Here is a 20,272-nt window from a genome sequence, read left to right as displayed (position 1 = left end):
TGTTGAGGTAATGTTGAGAGTTTCTATGAAGTGCTCATAGGATTTTGGCAGACTCTTAAAGGTGATGACTACCATATCCTCTTCCTCCATTTTCCGACCAATAGCTTCAAGCTAATCTCGAATGTCCTTAATCTTCGTGAGATGCTCCTGTAAGGACATACGTTCATCCATCATGATGGAGAACAACTAGTTCTTCAGGAAGAATGCCCGGCTTTTGTCGAATGTCTCATACAATTCCTTCATATGCTTCCAAATTTCTAATGCTGACTTGCTAGAAGGAATCTGAGGTAATTGGTCATATGTGACAACGAGCTTGAGAAGCATAACAGCTTCTCGATTTCGATCATCAAACTTGTCCTGATCTGCTCCAGCTGTGGTAGGACGAGACTCTTTTCCCAAAACGAGATCATCAAGACGGCGATATTCAAAAATAGTCAGCATGCGTTGCTTCCAGGTGTTATAATTCTTGTCATTGAATCTCTAACTACCTTCCAACATTAAGTTGGTCAATGACGCCATCTTGCATGCTTCCCAATGCACAGAAAACGAGAAATATGAAAAGGCGTGAAACTGAAACAAAGGCAGAATCAAGTAGACTTTGAAAAAGACGAAGTACAACTAACACAAAACCTGAGGTAAAATTCCTGATTGCCCCAAGAAAAATTTGACAACCACCCAGAAAACTTCTCGAAAAACCCACAAAGAATATGTAAGTTAAATTTGATTTCGACCGCAAAATCAGACGATTTCAATAAAACCTAGTCGGTTGAGAGTCACAACCCTAGGTTGGTAAAAATATTTGCAAGAACCTGTGAAAAATTGCGGGTTTGCAAAGAAAAACAATTCTTCAAAACCCTCGAGTTGCAAGAAGATCACAACACAGAATAATGATCACAGGTCGAAGCGGAGGTTACATAAACATTTTTGTTGCCACCGAAAACACAAAGAAATTTGAAAAAAAATTGCCCTACCGACGGAAAATCACACAAAACACAACCACACACGAAGGAAATCATAACAAATCGCACAAACAGACGGAGTGATGTCACGAAATGCAGAGCCACGAAATAAAAAGCACGACGCGCATAGAGAAATAGGGTCGCGTCGAGCAAGAACGGCGCCTAAAGAAAAAAACAACATGCGATTTTTAAAACGCGAAAAATTGCGAGTTGCAGAGTCACGGATGAAGAGCACGAAAAAACTAATACTCATAGCAGAAAAAAAAATCCACCCAAAAACGCGACGCAGAGAGAGGGTCGCCTAGACGTGAACACGAACAGGAAGCAAATCGTTTCAAAAAAACTTTAGAAATTTTTCCTAAAAAAATTCCTTTCGAAAAATTTTTAGAATAGCTAAAAATCTCAAAAAAATTATCTTTGCTCTGATGCCATTAACTAATAATAAATAATATTATTCTAATAATATATTGGCAAGATGTTTGAGAGTGGTTTCAGATCTCAGGAGTTATAATGCAAATTCTAGGTTTTAGAAGATCTTTTAAATTTTTCAAACAGTCAAATTTCAATAATCAATAGGCTCCTATCAACATTCTCTTGCTCTCTCTATCTCACCCACTTTATCTCCCCCAAATTTTAGACCTATCTATCTCCCTATCACTCTTCCTCTATTCCCTCTCTCTACCACTCTCTATCTCACTTTCTCCTCTCTCCCCAAGATCTAGACCTATCTCTTTACCCCTCTCTCACCCTCAGACCCCTGCGAAGGGTGCTACCCTCAACCTAATTTTGGCAAGATGGAGAAGCCACATCGGAATCCTAGTACTAGACCATCTTGTTCTATCTCTCCCTTGGTTTTCACTAGAGCTGGGAAGAGGAAGATGTAAAATGTTTTGATGTAATATTTACTTTTAGTTTTACAGGAACAATTTGCTATTTCATTTTGTTTCAATCTATCAGCCATCAGCATTCTACAAGAGGATGCCATTTTGTACCCAATTTGCATTTAAATCAATCAAATATATCTAGACTCAACTTGTTTCTCTTGTGTACTCATTTATTGACTCATTGGATGCATCTCCTCATTGAATTTTGCAAAAAAAATGCATTTAAGCAATTTTTTTAGCTGTCAAGTTTTTTGCCAAGTATTTGCCAAGTTTTCACTGAGTTTTTTTTTGGGCCTTGGCGAGTTTTTGCTTTTGGCGAGTAGTTCAACTATGCTATTATGCTATATATTATATTTTATAATAATATAACTTTATACTTTATATTTTGAATTTATAGAATTAAAAACTAAATGTTGTATGCAAACTCAAAAGGTAGCAAGTTCTTCTTTAGCTGAGCGGAATTGGAGTACATACTTCTTCATCCACTTGGTCAAGCGCAACCGTTTGGGTGCAAAAACAGCAGAGGATTTGGTTAATGTACACACTAACCTTTGTCTCTTGTCACATAAGACAACTGAATAAATGAGGGTGGCAAAGAATTGGATCTAAACCCTGAGTGCTGATTTAAATACTACAACTAGATTAACTTGCCAAAGTCTCTATAGATGAGGCAGCTTTTGAACATTACACAGCTAGTGGGAGTGGCACTCTAATTAATTGTGGTTCAAAATCAAATGAAATTGAACCATAATGTTGACCCTGATGCTTTTGATGAAGAAGAATATGAAGACTATTATTGAGACTTGAGTATTTTCATTTTTGCAAATTATGAATATGAGGTATTTAAATATTCTATTTATTGGCAATTATGAATTTATGAATATCACTATTCTTATAACTTACAATTTTAAACATATATTATTATTATATATATTCCATACTCATTTCTACCAAGGAAAATGAAATTGTCATAACACTGTACCAAGTTCCAATATCCATACCTGCACCCATACTCGAACCAATAACTTAGGTAATTACTAATTCTTGCTTCCTTCCACTTCTTCACTTGGACAACTTGTTTGTTCTATTTTATTGAGAGCTTATTATTGATTCCTACCTCACACCCTTTTCCCACCTATCCAGCATTACATCTGACTTCCTCATCCATCTTCCTCTGTTGCAATAATTATTTGTGAGGCTTCCTTCATACCCTCCAATTTATGCCACATCCATTCATATGTTCTTTTCAGCTTCACAGTTGTAAATCTCATTTTGAAATGTCTTCCTCTTAAATCTTCAGTCTGCTAATGCATAACTGATTAAAAAATATTTGACACCAAATGACCTCAAATGCTGATATTAACACTCATAAAGTGATCCAAGAACATTCAGGCTGGTCTCACAGTCCACATCACCATATCAGTCCTGCATACACTACAATACAGAAATGGAGCCCTGAAAGAGCAGAAATCTTTGGTAACCAACCAAGAGGCATCATCAAGACCTAGAGACTTTCTGACACAACATCCTACAAATCAAAAAAGTGGTTACAAAACCCTGACTGATTGGAATGTGGACTGTTCTTGGAACTGAAATGACTCATGATTAATCTGAGATTCTAAGTTGGCAATTCCCTCAATTCCTATTGATATGGAGATCGTTAAGAATCCAAACCCGTAATTACATACTTAACAAATGCAGTTCACCTCTGAAGTGGGCTCAAAGGGATATATACTGCTCCATTTCTTTGCAACATTGTACGAATGTGTTTTAAATTTTTAATATTTTCATGATGAATATTAGGGCTATTATTTTCTTAACTCCATTTTCATTGAACCTCTAATGATGCTTCAGCATTTGTTCTTACATTTCCATTGCATGTTCAACATAAACTGTAAATTAATTGGTTAGATCCATTTACTAGTTTGCTCATAGGTTGTCCCTTGGTTACTCCTGGACTTGGCATGGATCATTGGCATCAAAGCAATCCACCCTGCCCTAAAATGCATAGCCTACCAATCAGTCTTCATATACCCTCATCAGCCCTAGCTGGCAAATCTACTCATTCTGAGTGTCTGGAAAGAAGGCATCAAATCTAATTTTGTCTCTAACCACCCAAATAAACAACAATAGAAAGCTACAATGCCTGAGGATGTGAAGAAACCCACTTTGGTGGAAGTTCAAACGCTCATTCAAGAAGCTTTGGAAAAACAAGGGGAAGAGCTCTTCTCATAATCTCACAACCTAATTCTTCAAATAAGTCCTTTGACTGTAACCACCACCAGTTCTTCATTCCCATACTAAAACCTTCCATACACAAATCAATCTCGGCATTCCATTGTTCCCAGGCAAAAACAATGCTGAAGCACTAGATTATTGGTTTCAATAGCTGGAAGCATACTACACTATCAATCTCTTCACAAATGTTCAAAAAACAACCTTTGCAACAACTAAGATGTCCAAACCAATGCTTGATTGTGGGAATGTCATAATGAGAAGAAATAGAGATTACCAATTTGCTGATGCATGGTCTAAGTTTGTCACCATCATACATGAATTAAACAAAAGTTCTAGCCAAAGTCAACGAAGAGATCAATTGACATGAGATCATACAAATGAGTTATATGAACCCTATGCACAATTGAACATCTATAAAATAAAGCCTCACTAAGTCCTCAAGTACACGAGGACTCCATGACTACATACAAGCCACCATAGATTTCTTGCTTTTTGAAACCTTGGGGCATGCCCGTCAGCAAGACTTCTTGATTGAGAAGTAAACCAAGATGAAACAAAAATGCTCATCGTCTTTTGGCCCCTACATAAGAATCAAAATATAGGTAACAATCAAAATCGCATTCTGCAGCAATAAACTCACAAGTTGCAACAAGAAACCTTCTTTTGAGCTATAGGGGACTACTTAACCAAAAGCTACTACCCCTAAGCCCAACAAAAGAAAATGAAGGAAACGGGATAGTTATAACAAGGTTGACACCCATGATGATCACTAACATTGTGCACTTAAGTCTTTGGTCACCCAGGCTTCCCTTCTTGTGGTCAAGAACGTGTATAACACATATCATAAGATTCCAACTTGCTTGAACATCAACAGCATGCCAACGACCATCAATGTTGAAGAACAAGCCTTTTGTTCCACACCAAGTATTGAGTCAAGGCACAACCAGTCCATATCATAATTGTGTTGGAAGCTAGAAGAATATTGTCACACATGCTAGCTTGCCGGTTCGGGTTCGGGCACCGGTTCAAGTTCAAGAAACCTGTACGCCGGTATGGCAAAATTTTGAAAAGGGGTTTGGATTCATTTGGGTTCGTTAGTACAAAAACAATTAAAACATATATATATATACTATTATTTATTATATACTAATAATATAATATACTATAATATTTATATAATATAATATAATATATATTATATTATATTAAGTTTCATACAATAAATAAAAAATATCTTATAAAGCATGATTCTCGATAAAAAAATATCGACGTCTATCCCTCAAATATATTAAGTTTTCGTAGAGCTGCGTTGGAACGATAGTGAAGGATTTCCCACGCTTAAGGCTCAGGCGTCGAACAAAAGGCATAGGCTCCAGATTGAGGGATGCCCCGGGTGTAAAAAGTCAGCAAAAAAATCTCATCGAATTTCTTTAAAAAGCCAAAACAAGATCTCAAAATTTCATACCCCGAGCTCTCCCGAAATGTCTGAACTTGCAACCTCACGCACCACGTTGGACTCAGAGACTGTTATTTTTAAATATATTTTAATTAAAAACCCTAAGCACTACTCCGTACGAATATTTGGGCGAAGTACAACGAATATTTTAGGTCTTCTTTTTCAGTCCGCCGAATTTTGAACATCATAGCTGAAATTAGGTGAACCCGATAACCCAGGGCTGCGGCATGTCAGCAGCAGGAGGCCAAAACATTAGATAAATTTTGCCAAAGTCAGTCACCAAACCGAACTCGAACCGTATATGAACCACAAACCAGAACCGTATTTGGGCAATATGGGGGCCTATATAGCCGAACCCGGTAACTTAGCACACACAACATTGCAAAATTGCCTAGTCCTTTTCAAAAAAGTGTACCCACAATCATACACCCTAGGGTGGTTCCAGCAAGAACATGAACTCAAAGTGAAATATCCATGCACATTGAATAATATCATATTATAATGCACCCATGCACAATTCTCATACTTGTGAAGCAGCACCACTTGAAATATGCAATGTTCTTCTTGGAAATCCTTACCATATGACTAAGATTCTACCAATAGGGTTAAGCCATAATTCTCATTGATCAAGGTCAGCAATTATGAATATCACATTCTCGAGTCCCCTCCATAGACAAACATCTCATTGATATTTGTGAAGCAATGAAAAAAGGATCATATCTCATACCTAGAAGTCATACTACTAATGATCTTGCCCAAAGCCTACTGGGAACACTGCAAAGAAGCATACACTTGCAACTAAAGCCATTCTATTTGCAAAGAAGCGGTCACAACTTGACAGCTTTCTATAACAATACAGAGATGTCTTTGAAGAGCACGTAGACATCCATCACATTGCTCTGTCAAGCATCAAAATGGTCTCATTCTAAGACACCTAATTTCAAACAGCACTCTCTCTTGCAAACTTATTTGGGCAATTATGAAATGCACAAATGATACAGAACCCCATTGACCCATGCAAAGATTTAGCCGAACTCTTCACCTTGTAGTAGTCCAATCATCCTCACACCAAAATATGATTTGTGGCATCTCTCCATTGACTACCATTACTTTAATACAGTTGTTAAAAATAAACAGCCTCCACCTCACATGGATGATCCTTTGAAACAACTCTAAGTACATAATACTTCACAAATACCAATCTCAAATCTGATTATCACCAAGACATAGTCAACCAAAAAGACATCTGGAAAAATTTGTTAAAGACAGAGGAAGACCTATACAAGTAGTTGGTATTAACTTTTGGCAGGATCAAAGAACCAGTAACCTCCATACCTCTTGTAAAGGACATTCTAAGATCCTTTACACAATCTTGTCATTGTCCATTTGAACAGCATCGTCATCTACAACAAGACTTGGAAGAACATGCCACAAACATAGAGAAGGTTCTTGACACACATCACCCTCACAAGTGGCAAGCCTACTTAGCTAAGAGTGCCTTTATTGTCACTCAAGTTCAATACGTAGGTTACATCACTAATTGTCAATGCATTCTAATAAATCCCAAAAATATAAGGATCATCCACAAATAGCCAATTTTGTCATGCCCCCACCAAAATAGAAGATTGAAGCTTTAATCAACAATCAGATCGCAGCCTTTTCCAGTCAAACTTAGGCGATTATGTTAATAAACTAGCAGCCCTTAATTCAACAGATCGCAGCCTTTACTTAAATAAACCAAGGTGCTGAAATTAATAACATCTCAAGGGGACCGACCTTATAAATAAACCTGGGCAATAGAATTAATAACAATTCAAAAGGACTGACTAGGATTAAAAAAAGAGTATATTTATTGGCAAGAGGCCAACTAAAGTTTATTAATAATTATTAGTGGCCAGTAATTAAAAATGGAAGAGTAGCCACTATTTAAAGAGGCAGCAATATTAAAGAGGTGTCTCTCTCTCAAAATTAAGGGTATAAAAGGGAGGACAAATCATTTGGGAAAGGCATCAAGTGAAAAATCAAATTGGACAACAACTGAATTCAGAAATCAAGTGAAAATTGGAAAATAAAAAGGAAATTGAGTCATAAAAGGCAGACATAAATACAGCCTTCAGCAATAATAATATTGTGAGTAAATTATTCCTTTTAGGAGTATTCAATAGCAAATTCATATAGCTAATTGTTTTAAATTTATTAGAAATGGCTTGCAGATAGGAAGGACAGCCAGCCTTCCGAGTTCATGAGATATCAAGCACACTACCCCGACATGGATGGACCAGAAATCCTGCCATTCTCATGGGCTGGGACGCAAATGGTGCTCCTGGGCTTGCTCAAGGAGGACAGCCAGCCTACAATATGGACCCAAGATCCAGGAGGCAAATGAGTGCTCTTGGGCTTGAGGGTCTTCTCAACTACCACCCCAAGATGGATGGACAAGGAATTCACCCATGCTCTCACAATACAAGGGCAATCATCCTTGGGATTGAGATTTGCAATCATTTCCAACAAATTCCTAACATAGTTACTATAGGAATATGCCATGGAATAATTATTAATACTATTGAGGTACTTTGATTTAAATAGGATTGATGCTCGTATGGATTTATATGTTATCATGAAATCTTGATATTTAATGTTAATACTTTGTAAATTTGGATGTTATCACATATTCTTACTTCTTAATGATTATTAATTAATATTGTTTGTAGGACCTAAATCAGGGTTATCTTAAATAGTGACTTACAATTGATTATATTAATATTAAGTTATATTGGTAAATGAATTGCATTCTTCAACTTAAAGTTGGAATTGTTGCCCAAGAAGAGATATTACAAATTTCTTGTAACTCACAAAATTCATAAATTTTCTCAAACTCCCAAATTTATATTGGGATTGTTGTAGGGATTATGCCATATCAATGCGCGTCAAGTATCACACTCAAAGAAATTAAATCCAAACTATACTTTAAAATTGTCCTTGCAATTCCTAACATCAATGAACCCTTCAAAACTAGAATTGTTGCATCAAATTATGCACTCAATGCAGTACTCCCTCAGCATGGGCATCCTATTGTATACCACTCTAAGAGATCAAGTGGCACAACAAAGAAGTATTCTACATATGGGAAGGAGATCTCCACAATCAAATTGTCAAACAGATGTAGTACTATCTCTTAAGTTCCATCTAGCGACTAAGTACGAGTTGACTGCCTAAGCAAAACTACATCATTACATTTTAGCAATGCTCGACATTCAAGACCAAAATATCATGGATTAGGTTTCGCAATACTTTGCAAATATAGATTTCATGCTCACCTCACCTATAATGCCCTTTAAACAAGACAAGGTTGTATATTTTAATTTGCAAGACAAGCTTCTTTACACTCTTAGCCAACTAGGTTCCATTTGGATTCCTCATAGTAGTCTCATCAAAGAGGAACACTACTGCAAATCAGTTGGCCATTTTGAAGTCAATAACATATTGGCTGCACTCCAACAACACTTTTATTGGCCACATGAATGGAAATCATCAAAGCTCACATCTAGTCTTGTGTTTTTTACAGCATTATCATAAAAGCAAATACCATGCTAACAATTTACATAGCTTTTATAGTTTTATCCCAACAGGAGAACATTGATCCTAACTGCATATCCGGTTTGTTGATTATCTAACATTAACAACATGATGATCAAGGTTGCATGTAAGTCTATTGAAGCACCTAAAACAACTAAACTTTTCCATCGTGTTTGGGTAATACTTATCCAATCAAGAACCAAAGTCTATTGCTCATTTCTAGCAAGCTTTGTATTAACTGGTTCACACACAACAAGATAGGTCAATTATCACACACATCCATTTATTACAAACATATAATAGTGTTCATCATCATAATTGTGGATGATAACGTCCATTCAAAATGCCTAGGACATAGGTCTCCACAGTTCTAGAGGCTCACCAACATAGAAGCATACAGAATGTCATGATTAACATTGAACACCTCACACTTATCATATCAGTGACAAAACCTAGTTGCATTTTCAGAAAGACTTGTTCCAGAGTCCTCACTGCAAAAATCAAACAACTACGATTTATTGAATTTACATCAGTGACAAAGCCTAGTTGCATTTGTTGTAGATCTTACACTATACTTGGACATGCATCTCATGTACATAGATTTATTGAATTTGTATACAAGACCTATGCTCGAGCCTTTTGCAGCGAAACAACTTTTGGACTTAGATCCATAACACTTTACTTTCTTTCTACCATTCTCCCCCTTAGAAGAAAAATACCTTTAGGTCATTGCATCAGCTTCATCTAACCAATTACCATCTTTAACTTCTCCATCCACTACTGACACACACTTCCACTCAAGATTCCTTTCTACTACCAACTAGGTACTTGGGCTACGTCAAGGACTTTTGCTTCTACTGCATCAACCATTCCCTCTTAAAGAACAACTGCTTCTGCAAAATCAGCCTCTTTGTCTTACAACCATTGTCCCATCCATCTCCTTTCCTCCTAAATGTAAAATTGAAATCAAAGACCACCCCATCATCCCTATCACTAATGAACTCCTCAAAACTCTTCTTATGAGTGGTCTTTTTGTTGCATTTGATGGTGTCTCTCTCTTGCTCTAACGTTCCTCAAAGATTAAACCCACATCCTATTGCTCATCTTCTTCTTCATAATCCTCAACAAAGGTCTCCTCTTCACCCCTTCAATCTTTCTTATCACATTGATCCCTCCTCTCTTCCTTAGAGGTTCATATGTACTGAGGCATCTTGATTCTCAGCATATTTGACGACCCTACAGCTCCCCTCTTCACCACTTTCATCTTCCCTTTTAACTTTAAGGAGCCTAAAAATCTATTGATGTTTGGTATCGCAAGCAATTTTTCTCCCTTACTTCATAGTATCATACTATAGTTTTAAAACTCATGACTCAGCAAAAAAATCTACAGACATAATTTTGACTGGACTCGGCAACTTGGTAAAAACTAGACAAATTAAAAAAAAAAATACTTCGATTCATTAACTCAGTAAAACTTGGCATGGGCAAGTAAATGTAAATGGGTATGTTAATCAACTGTGATATTTTCTCATGAATGGCAGGAGTACTTAACGAGTTTTAAATCCATGCTTTATACATGATAAAGTCAGAGCTAATACCTACAGAAAAATAAAACTCATTCACCCAGGGACTTCACAATACTCCAACGTTTGCTTCCTCCTTTCTAGGATGCATTGCCAAATTTATTTATTCATTTATATTTCATAGTTCACTGATTTATGCTGACATAAGCCAGGTGACTTCTTTATTGATTAACAGAATTCTATATAAGGTCATGTTATTCCAAAAGAAAAGATGAAAAGCTAATAGGGAAGAAAAATTAATGACAAATAGGCCGTTATGCATTATAGTGGGGTAGGTTTTTAATGGAAATAAATTTGTATAGAGATCCATAGACTATGTCTTTGCCAAGTGCAACAACCATGAACCCCTTATAACCTTCTTTGCCCAAGTTGCCACCCATGACATCACCAGAAAGTTCTTTCCTCTTCCATGTTCTGCATGAAACAGATCTTTCAAGAATGCTACAGATAGTTTATTTTCTATTTTCTATTTTCTATTTTTAAGTAAACAGGGCATAATTATTGTGATGTACGAATAAAAAAACTTTGCTTTTTCAATCTTTTTAAGAGAAATATTCAATGGGCATTCTGCTATAGAATTTAGAGGAATTATAGCAGGTTTACAGTTGGGCTATAAAGGTAGCATCAAAACCACCTCCTTGGCCTTGTGGGTGGACATCAACAATGTCTTCATTCTCAGCTCTGAAGAACAGGATAACTTAAAAGCGGAAACTGCATTGTTGGTGTAAAAAGATATGAGTATAAATGACCCCCTAGAACAAATGAATCAAGCCCTTTCTATATTTCATTGTAGCAGTGGCTAGAATATAACATGAAAACATGAGTCATTGAGTAGAGATCAAAAAAGGAGGCTTGCAAAGAATTCAGGTGCCATACCACTGTAACTGAAGGAGAACATGGATCTTGAAGATATTCCAACTAAAAGATGCAAAGGTTTCAGACAAAATCATAGGCTAAGGTTGGAGGAGAAAGTTGGAACGGTAGAGGACATCTCAAACCAGCTTTGGTAGTTGAGAGATCTCAAAAAAGGAAGTGTTTCTGGTTTCTGTGTGAAACCACCAGTTTTGCAAAGGCTGTGTTTCCGTAAACACCACTGCTAGGATAGTTTTGCCCTGGTAAGCTGTGATTTCATATGAGTCAAGTGACAGTCTTGACATCAATGATTTCATAATTGCCTCTGCTGAAAAGTCATCACTTTTGAATACTAGTTAGTACTTGTGAACCAGACGGGGTCCGGGCCCATACGGTGGGCTAAGGTTTGGAACGACGAGGTCTTTTCCTACCCTTTGGCAAGCTAAGGGCGGGGTCCTTGGCATTGTCACCAGACAGGATCCAGGCTCATGGGGTGATGCTATGCCCCCACTTCGAAATAGAATTTAATAATAATAAAATTAAAATTCACAACCAACCAAAAGAAAATTAGAATTCACAAGAATAAAAAAGTAAAAATAAAATAAAAATATAAAAGAATATAATTAGATATAATTAAAATTGAATTAAGTTACTGAATGGTCAAAAGACATGGAATGAAAAGTTGTGACTCCCTCAAACATGAGATATAAAGGGAGAAGATTACCTCATTTGAGAAGGGAGAACTGTGGAATAAAAAGTGCAGATCTGATGGTGAAAGGTTGTGTCCCTTTCAAAGGGCAGAAACAATGAAGAGTTGCACTCTTTCAGAGGGTGCTAATGGTGAAAGGCTGTGTCTCTTGCCAAAGGGCAAACATGATTAAGAGGTGTGACCCCTCCCTCACATTGAGAGATATAAAGGAAAGGAATCAAAAGCCTCTTGTAGACATCACCATCGATCAGATCAGATCAGAACTGTTGCTAAGTTACAGGCAGTAACATCCTTGTTCTTGGTGTCATACTTAAAGAAAGACTAATAGGAGATAATAAACAAGGATTGGGTGTTATCAAGACAAAAAGGCAGGCATCATGAGACGTAGCTGGCACACACAGGTAAGTAGAAATTATGTTTCTCTGTCGGTGTTTATACGCACAGCTTAATCAGAATAGAAGTTCTAAAATATAGAAACACAAAATGTGCATCAAGCATTCAATAATAATAATAAGGAGAGATCTATAATGTTGTTTTGCATTAAGCAATGATATCTTCTACATCATACAATGAATCTGATCAACGATAATATTATATAGTAATAAAAGATAGTACTACTAAGAATACTGATCTGGGTATACAATGATTTGAGCAATATAGCATTATCTGAGTACTAAATTTAATAATCTGAGTACTGAACTTAATAATCTGAATACTGAACTTAATAATCTGAGTACTGAAATTTGATTCCTATTGTAACTTGAAATCTGAGCGCTGTTAATCAATCCATGATGATTATAGTATTGATAGGGGTAACGGTTCATCAAGACACCCTATCACATGTGGAAGATTGGGGGAACGGTTTGATAAGACACCCTATCGGGTTGGACTTGATAGGGGGAACGGTTGATTAAGACACCCTATCCGGTTGGAATTGATGAGGGGGTGTGATTGATCAAGACACCCTATCAAGCATCCATAATAGCTTACTGTGCTTGAGGCTTCATTAGTAGCCAAGTAGCAGTGTGAACAATTAGTAAATCATGGTTTGTAACTTCTGTATTAACAATTATTTATAATCAAATGTGTGCTTATTTCATTCTCTCTTTTATACATTAATCATTTCTTTTCTTGGTTATAGTGTTGTTATGATTACTTATTTATGTAGCATGATTTGTAGAGTGTTTCCTAACTTTGTTTTGCAGGTCTTTATTCCTAAAGAGATAACGGTACTTTCCCTCTAACCCTCTTCCTATTGGTTAAAAATCATATCTAGGGCAAATCTAGGGCGAAACTAAGGTCTCTTACAAAGGGGGCATTACAGTGGTATCAAAGCTTTGATCTTGCCATCCTGCAGGTAAACACGAATCAATCAATCATTCTAATCAAAAAGAAGGAATCTAACAATACATGTATTTGTGTGTATTCTCCGTGTATGCAAATATCCATGTGTATGCTCCGTGTTTTTATGTGTATGCTCTGTGTTAGGTTCATGCCTGATATGTTTCCAGCATGTTTATTCTATGTGTGTTTCCAAAGCCATTTCATATTGGAATCATTTTTGAACACTCCATGATCATTGCTTGAGGACAAGCAAGCAATTTTGAATGGGTCGGACTGTAATGTCCCCACTTTGAAATAGAATTTAATAATAAATAATAATAATAAAATTAAAATTCACAAGAATAAAAAAGCAAAAATAAAATTAAAATATAAAAGAATATAATTAAATATAATTAAAATTTAAGTTAATGAATGGTCAAAAGACATGGAATGAAAAGTTGTGACTCCCTCAAACATTAGATATAAAGGGAGAAGATTACCTCATTTGAGAGAGGAGAACTGTGGAATAAAAAGTGCAGATCAGATTCAATAAGAAGTGCAGATCTGATTGTGAAAGGTTGTGTCCCTTTCAAAGGGCAGAAATAATGAAGAGTTGCACTCTTTCAAAGGGTGCTAATGGTGAAAAGTTGTGTCTCTTGCCAAAGGGCATACATGATTAAGAGGTGTGACCCCTCCCTCACATTGAGAGATATAAAGGAAAGAAATCAAAAGCCTCTTGTGGACATCACCATCGATCAGATCATATCAGAATTGTTGCTAAGTTACAAGCACTAATATCCTTGTTCTTGGTGTCATACTTAAAGAAAGATTAATAGGAGATAATAAACAAGGATCGGGTGTTATCAAGAGAAAAAGGTATTAGAATATTTAATTATATTTTAGTCACCTATATTTAGTTCTTTGTTTAATGGTCATTTAGCTTTTTCTTTTTAGTTAATTAGCTTTTAAGCTTTATTTAGCATTTAACTTTTTCTTTTTAGTTAATTAGCTTTTAAGCTTTATTTAGCGTTTAGCTTTTCAGTAATTCACTTTAAACGACTTGTTCTTAATTTAGAACGTCGTCTTGTAATCTCTATATAAACGCTTGTATATTGTTGAATAGATTATCCGATTATTGAATCATTCATTCAATTTATTTTTTATGTAAGTTTGGCGAATTTTTTAATAAAAATTCATGGCCTTCTTTCTGGAATATTTTCCAGATTTTTTTTTTAATTGCTTTTTTATTAAAAAAACGATTTTGATTTTTCGAAGGCTTTTTGAGGGTTTCGAGGGTTTCTGGTTTGTGGGCGAATTTCTTTGTGCTAGACAGCAGCTCATGTTTTTTTTAGGGTTCTAGAGATTTTCGGGCTTGCAACCTGGAATTTTTGTTTTTGCAATTTTCGACTAGGGTTTTGTACCCTTCAATTCAAGTCGAAATTTTATTCTAGTTGCAGATTCTTAGTGGGTTTTTCGAGACCTCAACTGGGTCATCATCATATTTTTCTGGGTGCATCGTTTTCCGTGCCTCAATTTTTGAGCCGTCAGATTTGCATTTTGATTTCAAATTCTTGGTGGGTTTTTCAAGAGCTTTTCTGGGTTAGTCTCAGATTTTTCTGGGTATCTCGAAACTTGTGTCAGCAAATTTGCCTTGGAATTTAAAAACAATTCACAATTTCTGCAATTTCTGTGGACGTTGGGATTTTTGCTGTTTTTTGGGCACACTTTATGCAGTTTTAAATGTGCAGAAAATTTTAATTTTTGGGTTTCTTCCAAACCCCAAAATTCGTGCCTTGGAATTCATGCCAAAATTCTCCTCCAGGGTTTCAATTTTTTTGTGCAACTGCTTCTATTTTTATTTTTGAATCAGATTCTTCTGTCTCATGCTTTCACTAGGTTGACCTCGTTCAACTTCCATTTTCGTGATGGCATCTTTGACCAACATCATGTTGGAACACAGTCAAAAGTTCAACAACTGTCACAACACCTGGAAAGAGTGCATGCTCACGATATCTGAATATCATTACCTTTATCAGATTGATTTAGGCCAGACCTCGTCTTACAAGTCCCAGGGTTTTCACATTTTTTTTCCTCAAAAATTGTTCGAAGGTTTTCGAATTTTTTCCTTAAAAATTATTATCTGTCATCTACAAAAAGCTTGCCTGGGTTTTCTAATTTTTCTCCACAAAAAATCATGGGAGGGTTTTGCTTGATTTTTCCTAAAAAATCAGGGAGTGTTGTTTTACCACGTGATGTCTGTTATTTTGCCGCGTGAGGTTTGTTGTTTTACCACGTGATGTCTGGTATTTTACCACGTGATGTTGTCTGGTGTTTTCCTGCATGATGTTTGATGTTTTACCGCATGATGTTTTGTGTCTTACCACGTGGTGTTTTGGGTCTTGCCATGCAAATTTTCAGGGTTTTGTTCGATTTTTTCCACAAAAATCGTTTCAAGGGTTTTTACCATTTTTTCCACAAAAATGATGATTTGTATCTTCAGTTTTGGAGAGTTTGCCGATTTTCCTCAAAATCATGGTTTCAGGTTTCAGTTTGGTTACCCAACGTCAAGTTGGATGGATTCTGGTATTCTTGGTCATTAACACTTTTCAAATCCAAGGAGGGTCTCCACCGCGGCAGAGTGTTATTTTCATTTGTGATCAAAAGATCTGCAATGTCTTCTATAGGGTAGTTAGTAGATAGAATGACCATTAAGGGAGGGTATTAGAATATTTAATTATATTTTAGTCACCTATATTTAGTTCCTTGTTTAATGGTCATTTAGCTTTTTCTTTTTAGTTAATTAGCTTTTAAGCTTTATTTAGCATTTAGGCTTTTCTTTTTAGTTAATTAGCTTTTAAGCTTTATTTAGCGTTTAGCTTTTTAGTAATTCACTTTAAACGACTTGTTCTTAATTTAGAACATCGTCTTGTAATCTCTATATATACGCTTGTATATTGTTGAATAGATTATCCGATTATTGAATCATTCATTCAATTTATTTTTCAAAAGGCAGACATCATGAGACGTAGCTGGCACACACAGATAACTAGAAATTATGTTTCTCCGTCACTGTTTATACGCACAGCTTAATCAGAACAGAAGTTCCAAAAAACACAAGATGTGCATCAAGCATTCAATAATAATAAGGAGAAATCTAGAACGTTGTTTTGCATTAAGCAATGATGTCTTCTGCATCAGACAATGAATCTGATCACTGATAATATTATATAGTAATAAAAGATAGTACTGCTAAGCATACTGATCTGGGTATACAACGGTTTGAGGCTTGAGCAATATAGCATTATATATCTGAATACTATAGTTTAATAATCTGAGTGCTAAATTTAATAATCTGAGTGCTGAACTTAATAATCTGAATACTGAACTTAATAATCTGAGTACTGAAATTTGATTCCTATTGTAACTTGAAATATGAGTGCTGTTAATCAATCCATGATGACTATAACATAGATAGGGGGAACGTTTATCAAGACACCCTATCACATGTGGAAGATAGGGGGAACGGTTTAATAAGGCACCATATCGTGTATGACTGATAGGGGGAACAGTTTAATAAGACAACCTATCGTGTATGGTTGATAGGGGAATGGTTCAATAAGACACCCTATTTTGTATGGCTGATAGGGTAACGGTTTGATAAGACACCATATCGGATTGGACTCGATAGGGGGAACGGTTGATTAAGACACCCTATCCAGTTGGATTTGATAGGGGGAACGGTTAAGACACCCTATCCGGTTGGACTTGATGAGGGGGAACGATTGATCAAGACACCCTATCAAGCATCCATAATCATTAGTAGCCAAGTAGCAGTGTGAACAATTTGTAAATCATGGTTTCTAACTTCTGTATTAACAATTATTCATAATCAAACGTGTGCTTACTTCACACTCTCTTTTATACAATAATCATTTCTTTACTTTCTTATAGTGTTGTTATGATTACTTATTTATGTAGCAGGATTTGTAGAGTGTTTCCTGACTTTGTTTTGCAGATCTTTATTCCTAAAGAGATAAAGGTACTTTCCCTCTAACCCTCTTCCTATTGGTTAAAAACCATATCTAGGGCAAAACTAAGGTCTCTTACAAAGGGGACATTACAGGTGAGCTAGGACAACTGGGACGAGGTTTTTAACCTACCTTTGACAACTGGGACGGGGTCCTTGGTTTCGTCACTGTTAAGGACGGTCTTTTAGCTCAGCAGACTTGCAAGGTATTTACAGGGAATTCACAATTTAATCAACTTGGGTACTATGCAATGATGTAATAACTTGAATATATTTGTATACATTGCAATCTCTTGATAAAACTATTATATCTCGAGTGAATTATATTATTTTAAAGAATATCCCAAATAGGGGACATTAGAAGATTCTAAATACTAATAATAAGTAATAACTAACAATATTACACACCGGTAAGTTGCTATAGTGACTTTATTACAAAGGTAGGTCTTGTATTCTAACAACATCCAACTCCATTGAGTACTTTCTTATACACTAAAACCTGAGGGTAAAAGGCAATGTGTGTTGGTGTTGGAAATAAGCCACACCTGGATTGACGATCGACTGGTCCAAGAGGGGCCAGTAGCTCAGTGGTAGAGCACTCCAGCAGCGTATGGAAGGTCCTAGGTTCAAGTCCTAGATGGTCCATGTCTCAACATGGTATCAGAGCCAGGTCCAGGCTAGGAGCCCCAAGCACACGAGAGGTGTGGCTTAAGGGGGGTGTTGGTGTTGGAAATAAGCCACACCCGGACTGACGATCGACTGGTCCAAGAGGGGCCAGTAGCTCAGTGGTAGAGCACTCTAGCAGCATATGGAAGGTCCTAGGTTCGAGTCCTAGCTGGTCCATGTCTCAACAATGTGTAATAAAAGATACATAAGGGATACAAATTTCAGTTTCCATAAAATGATACATTCTGAGATCACCAATGGTGCATGTATCTATGTTCTACTCTCACCGAATTCCCTTTCAGCGGCAATATGGAAAGTGGGAAATGGTTGGGTGGGCAATGGATAGCAATGTGTCCATGTGGAACAGAGGCAGACACTCAGTGCAAATAACAATGCAAATAACAAAGACGTGTTTATAATACACAAGATTGTGTTGCCTGTGGAGCAGTTGAAAGTACAAACGCTTCTGGCTTAAAAACCAGGCTTAAATCCCAGCATGCATTACCAAGGTAATTACGTATTTTTCACTCTACGTTTCTTGTGGACTAAAGTACCCTTCGAGGAATTAAAGAGGGTCTAACTTAATTAAGAAAGCAACGGCTGTGCTCTGTCACATTAAAACACAAAAAGAGGAGAGTGAAAAAATGTACTCACAGGCTCATAAAGTCCGATCCGTAGTCCACCAAAGAGGCATTGACGATGTAAGCCAGGAACTATGCCCTTCCACAGAGATGCAATCCCTTCTTCCCTCGCAATGGTTGTCATCGTACCAAACATACCCTTGTATTTCAATGCTTCCCCTCCTGTTTGTTTTCCTTGCAATTGAAGCCTCACCTTTGCAGTATCAATGGGTATCGTACATATCTACAGAAAAAAATAAAAAATAAAATCATACCCAAGCGATAGAAAACACATATGATCTCTTGAAAAATCATCAACAGGTTCATGGTTCGAATCCCACTCCACATACTCACCGAAACCATATAGAGAGAAAGGGAGGGAGAGAGAACATGGATGATAAATGTTTACATATATTCCACACGTCCAGAAAATGGGAAGAAAAAGAAAACATGGATCTAACATATAATAAAATCCCAATCCCACGATGGGGAGAAGAAAAAAAAGCTGCGAGACGCATTTACAATAAACATGAAATGAACTGTACCTCAGCCCAACAGGCGCTGAATGCACTGCTGGCAAATGTTCCAGCCAGAGATATCTCTTTTTTGGTTTTGGGCTTCACCTCCGCCATGATTTTGTTAAGAAAAGGAAATACTGGAAGATCTGGAAAGGTGGTTTTCTTCTTTCTTTCTCCTAATCAAGGAGCAGAACGAAGTTTTTTGCGTTTCACAGGGTTCTCCTTTGTTATTATGTTTGTTATTGCCTTTTTATAGTAACACGCCTTTATTCCCAACTCTGCAAAATGCCAAAATCAAAAGTAATGTTAGGACAAACTACAAAATTTGTTTTTGACCAGGAATTTAGATGCTTAGTATTAATCCAAGAACAAATTCCAAACGAATGCATCGACGCTTACATTTCTTTATTTTCACTACCTAGTGGAGGAATCTGATGATAAAATTGCTTTGATGATATCTTCACCCATTGGGCTTCTTCAACGGTGTCTGACAAGGCTAACAGAAGTTAGAGAAACTATCGCTATGTCTGTGTATTTAATAGGTTGGTAGTGTGGCATGATGTAAGTCTTTCCTTTAATAGAGATTCTTTGTACGTGGACTAATTTCATTAGGTATCTAAGCGAAGGGAAATATGAAAAATATGCACAAAATTAAAAATATTAGTTTTTTTACAAAGCCATGCTCAAAATCATTAGTGTAGATTTACCTCACTTTAAGGTTTATAATGTTCCTTCTTTTGATATGGTTTGTGTTGACTCAAACTTTATTTTATAAATAAAATGGGGAAAAAAATTAATAAAGAGGTTGTGGGTTGATAAAGTAAGTATTTAAATAAAATAATATTTAATTTTAATACTACG

The 20,272-nt window shown here is 36.3% G+C and overlaps 1 protein-coding gene across 2 annotated transcripts in view; it reads right to left on the bottom strand.

The window, feature by feature from the left end:
• The window catches only part of LOC131052668 (mitochondrial uncoupling protein 1), a 59,352-nt gene extending 39,397 nt beyond the window's left edge, over positions 1–19,955 (bottom strand). Inside the window, exons 1-3 of one of the 2 annotated variants that reach the window (XM_057987243.2) lie at positions 19,811–19,955; positions 19,439–19,689; positions 18,928–19,137 (exon numbers count right to left, since the gene is read on the bottom strand). In XM_057987243.2, coding sequence (XP_057843226.1) covers positions 18,928–19,137; positions 19,439–19,525 — 297 coding nt within the window. In that variant the 5' untranslated portion in view covers positions 19,526–19,689; positions 19,811–19,955. The remainder of the gene's footprint in view (positions 1–18,927; positions 19,138–19,438; positions 19,690–19,810) is intronic. The other variant, XM_057987250.2, reaches the window with a different exon arrangement.
• Positions 19,956–20,272: the final 317 nt, after the last annotated feature.

Source organism: Cryptomeria japonica, chromosome 8 (assembly GCF_030272615.1).
Source record: "Cryptomeria japonica chromosome 8, Sugi_1.0, whole genome shotgun sequence".
NCBI lineage: Eukaryota > Viridiplantae > Streptophyta > Pinopsida > Cupressales > Cupressaceae > Cryptomeria > Cryptomeria japonica.
The sequence above is the reverse complement of the archived record's forward strand: the minus strand, read 5'-3'. Positions and strand labels throughout refer to the sequence as shown.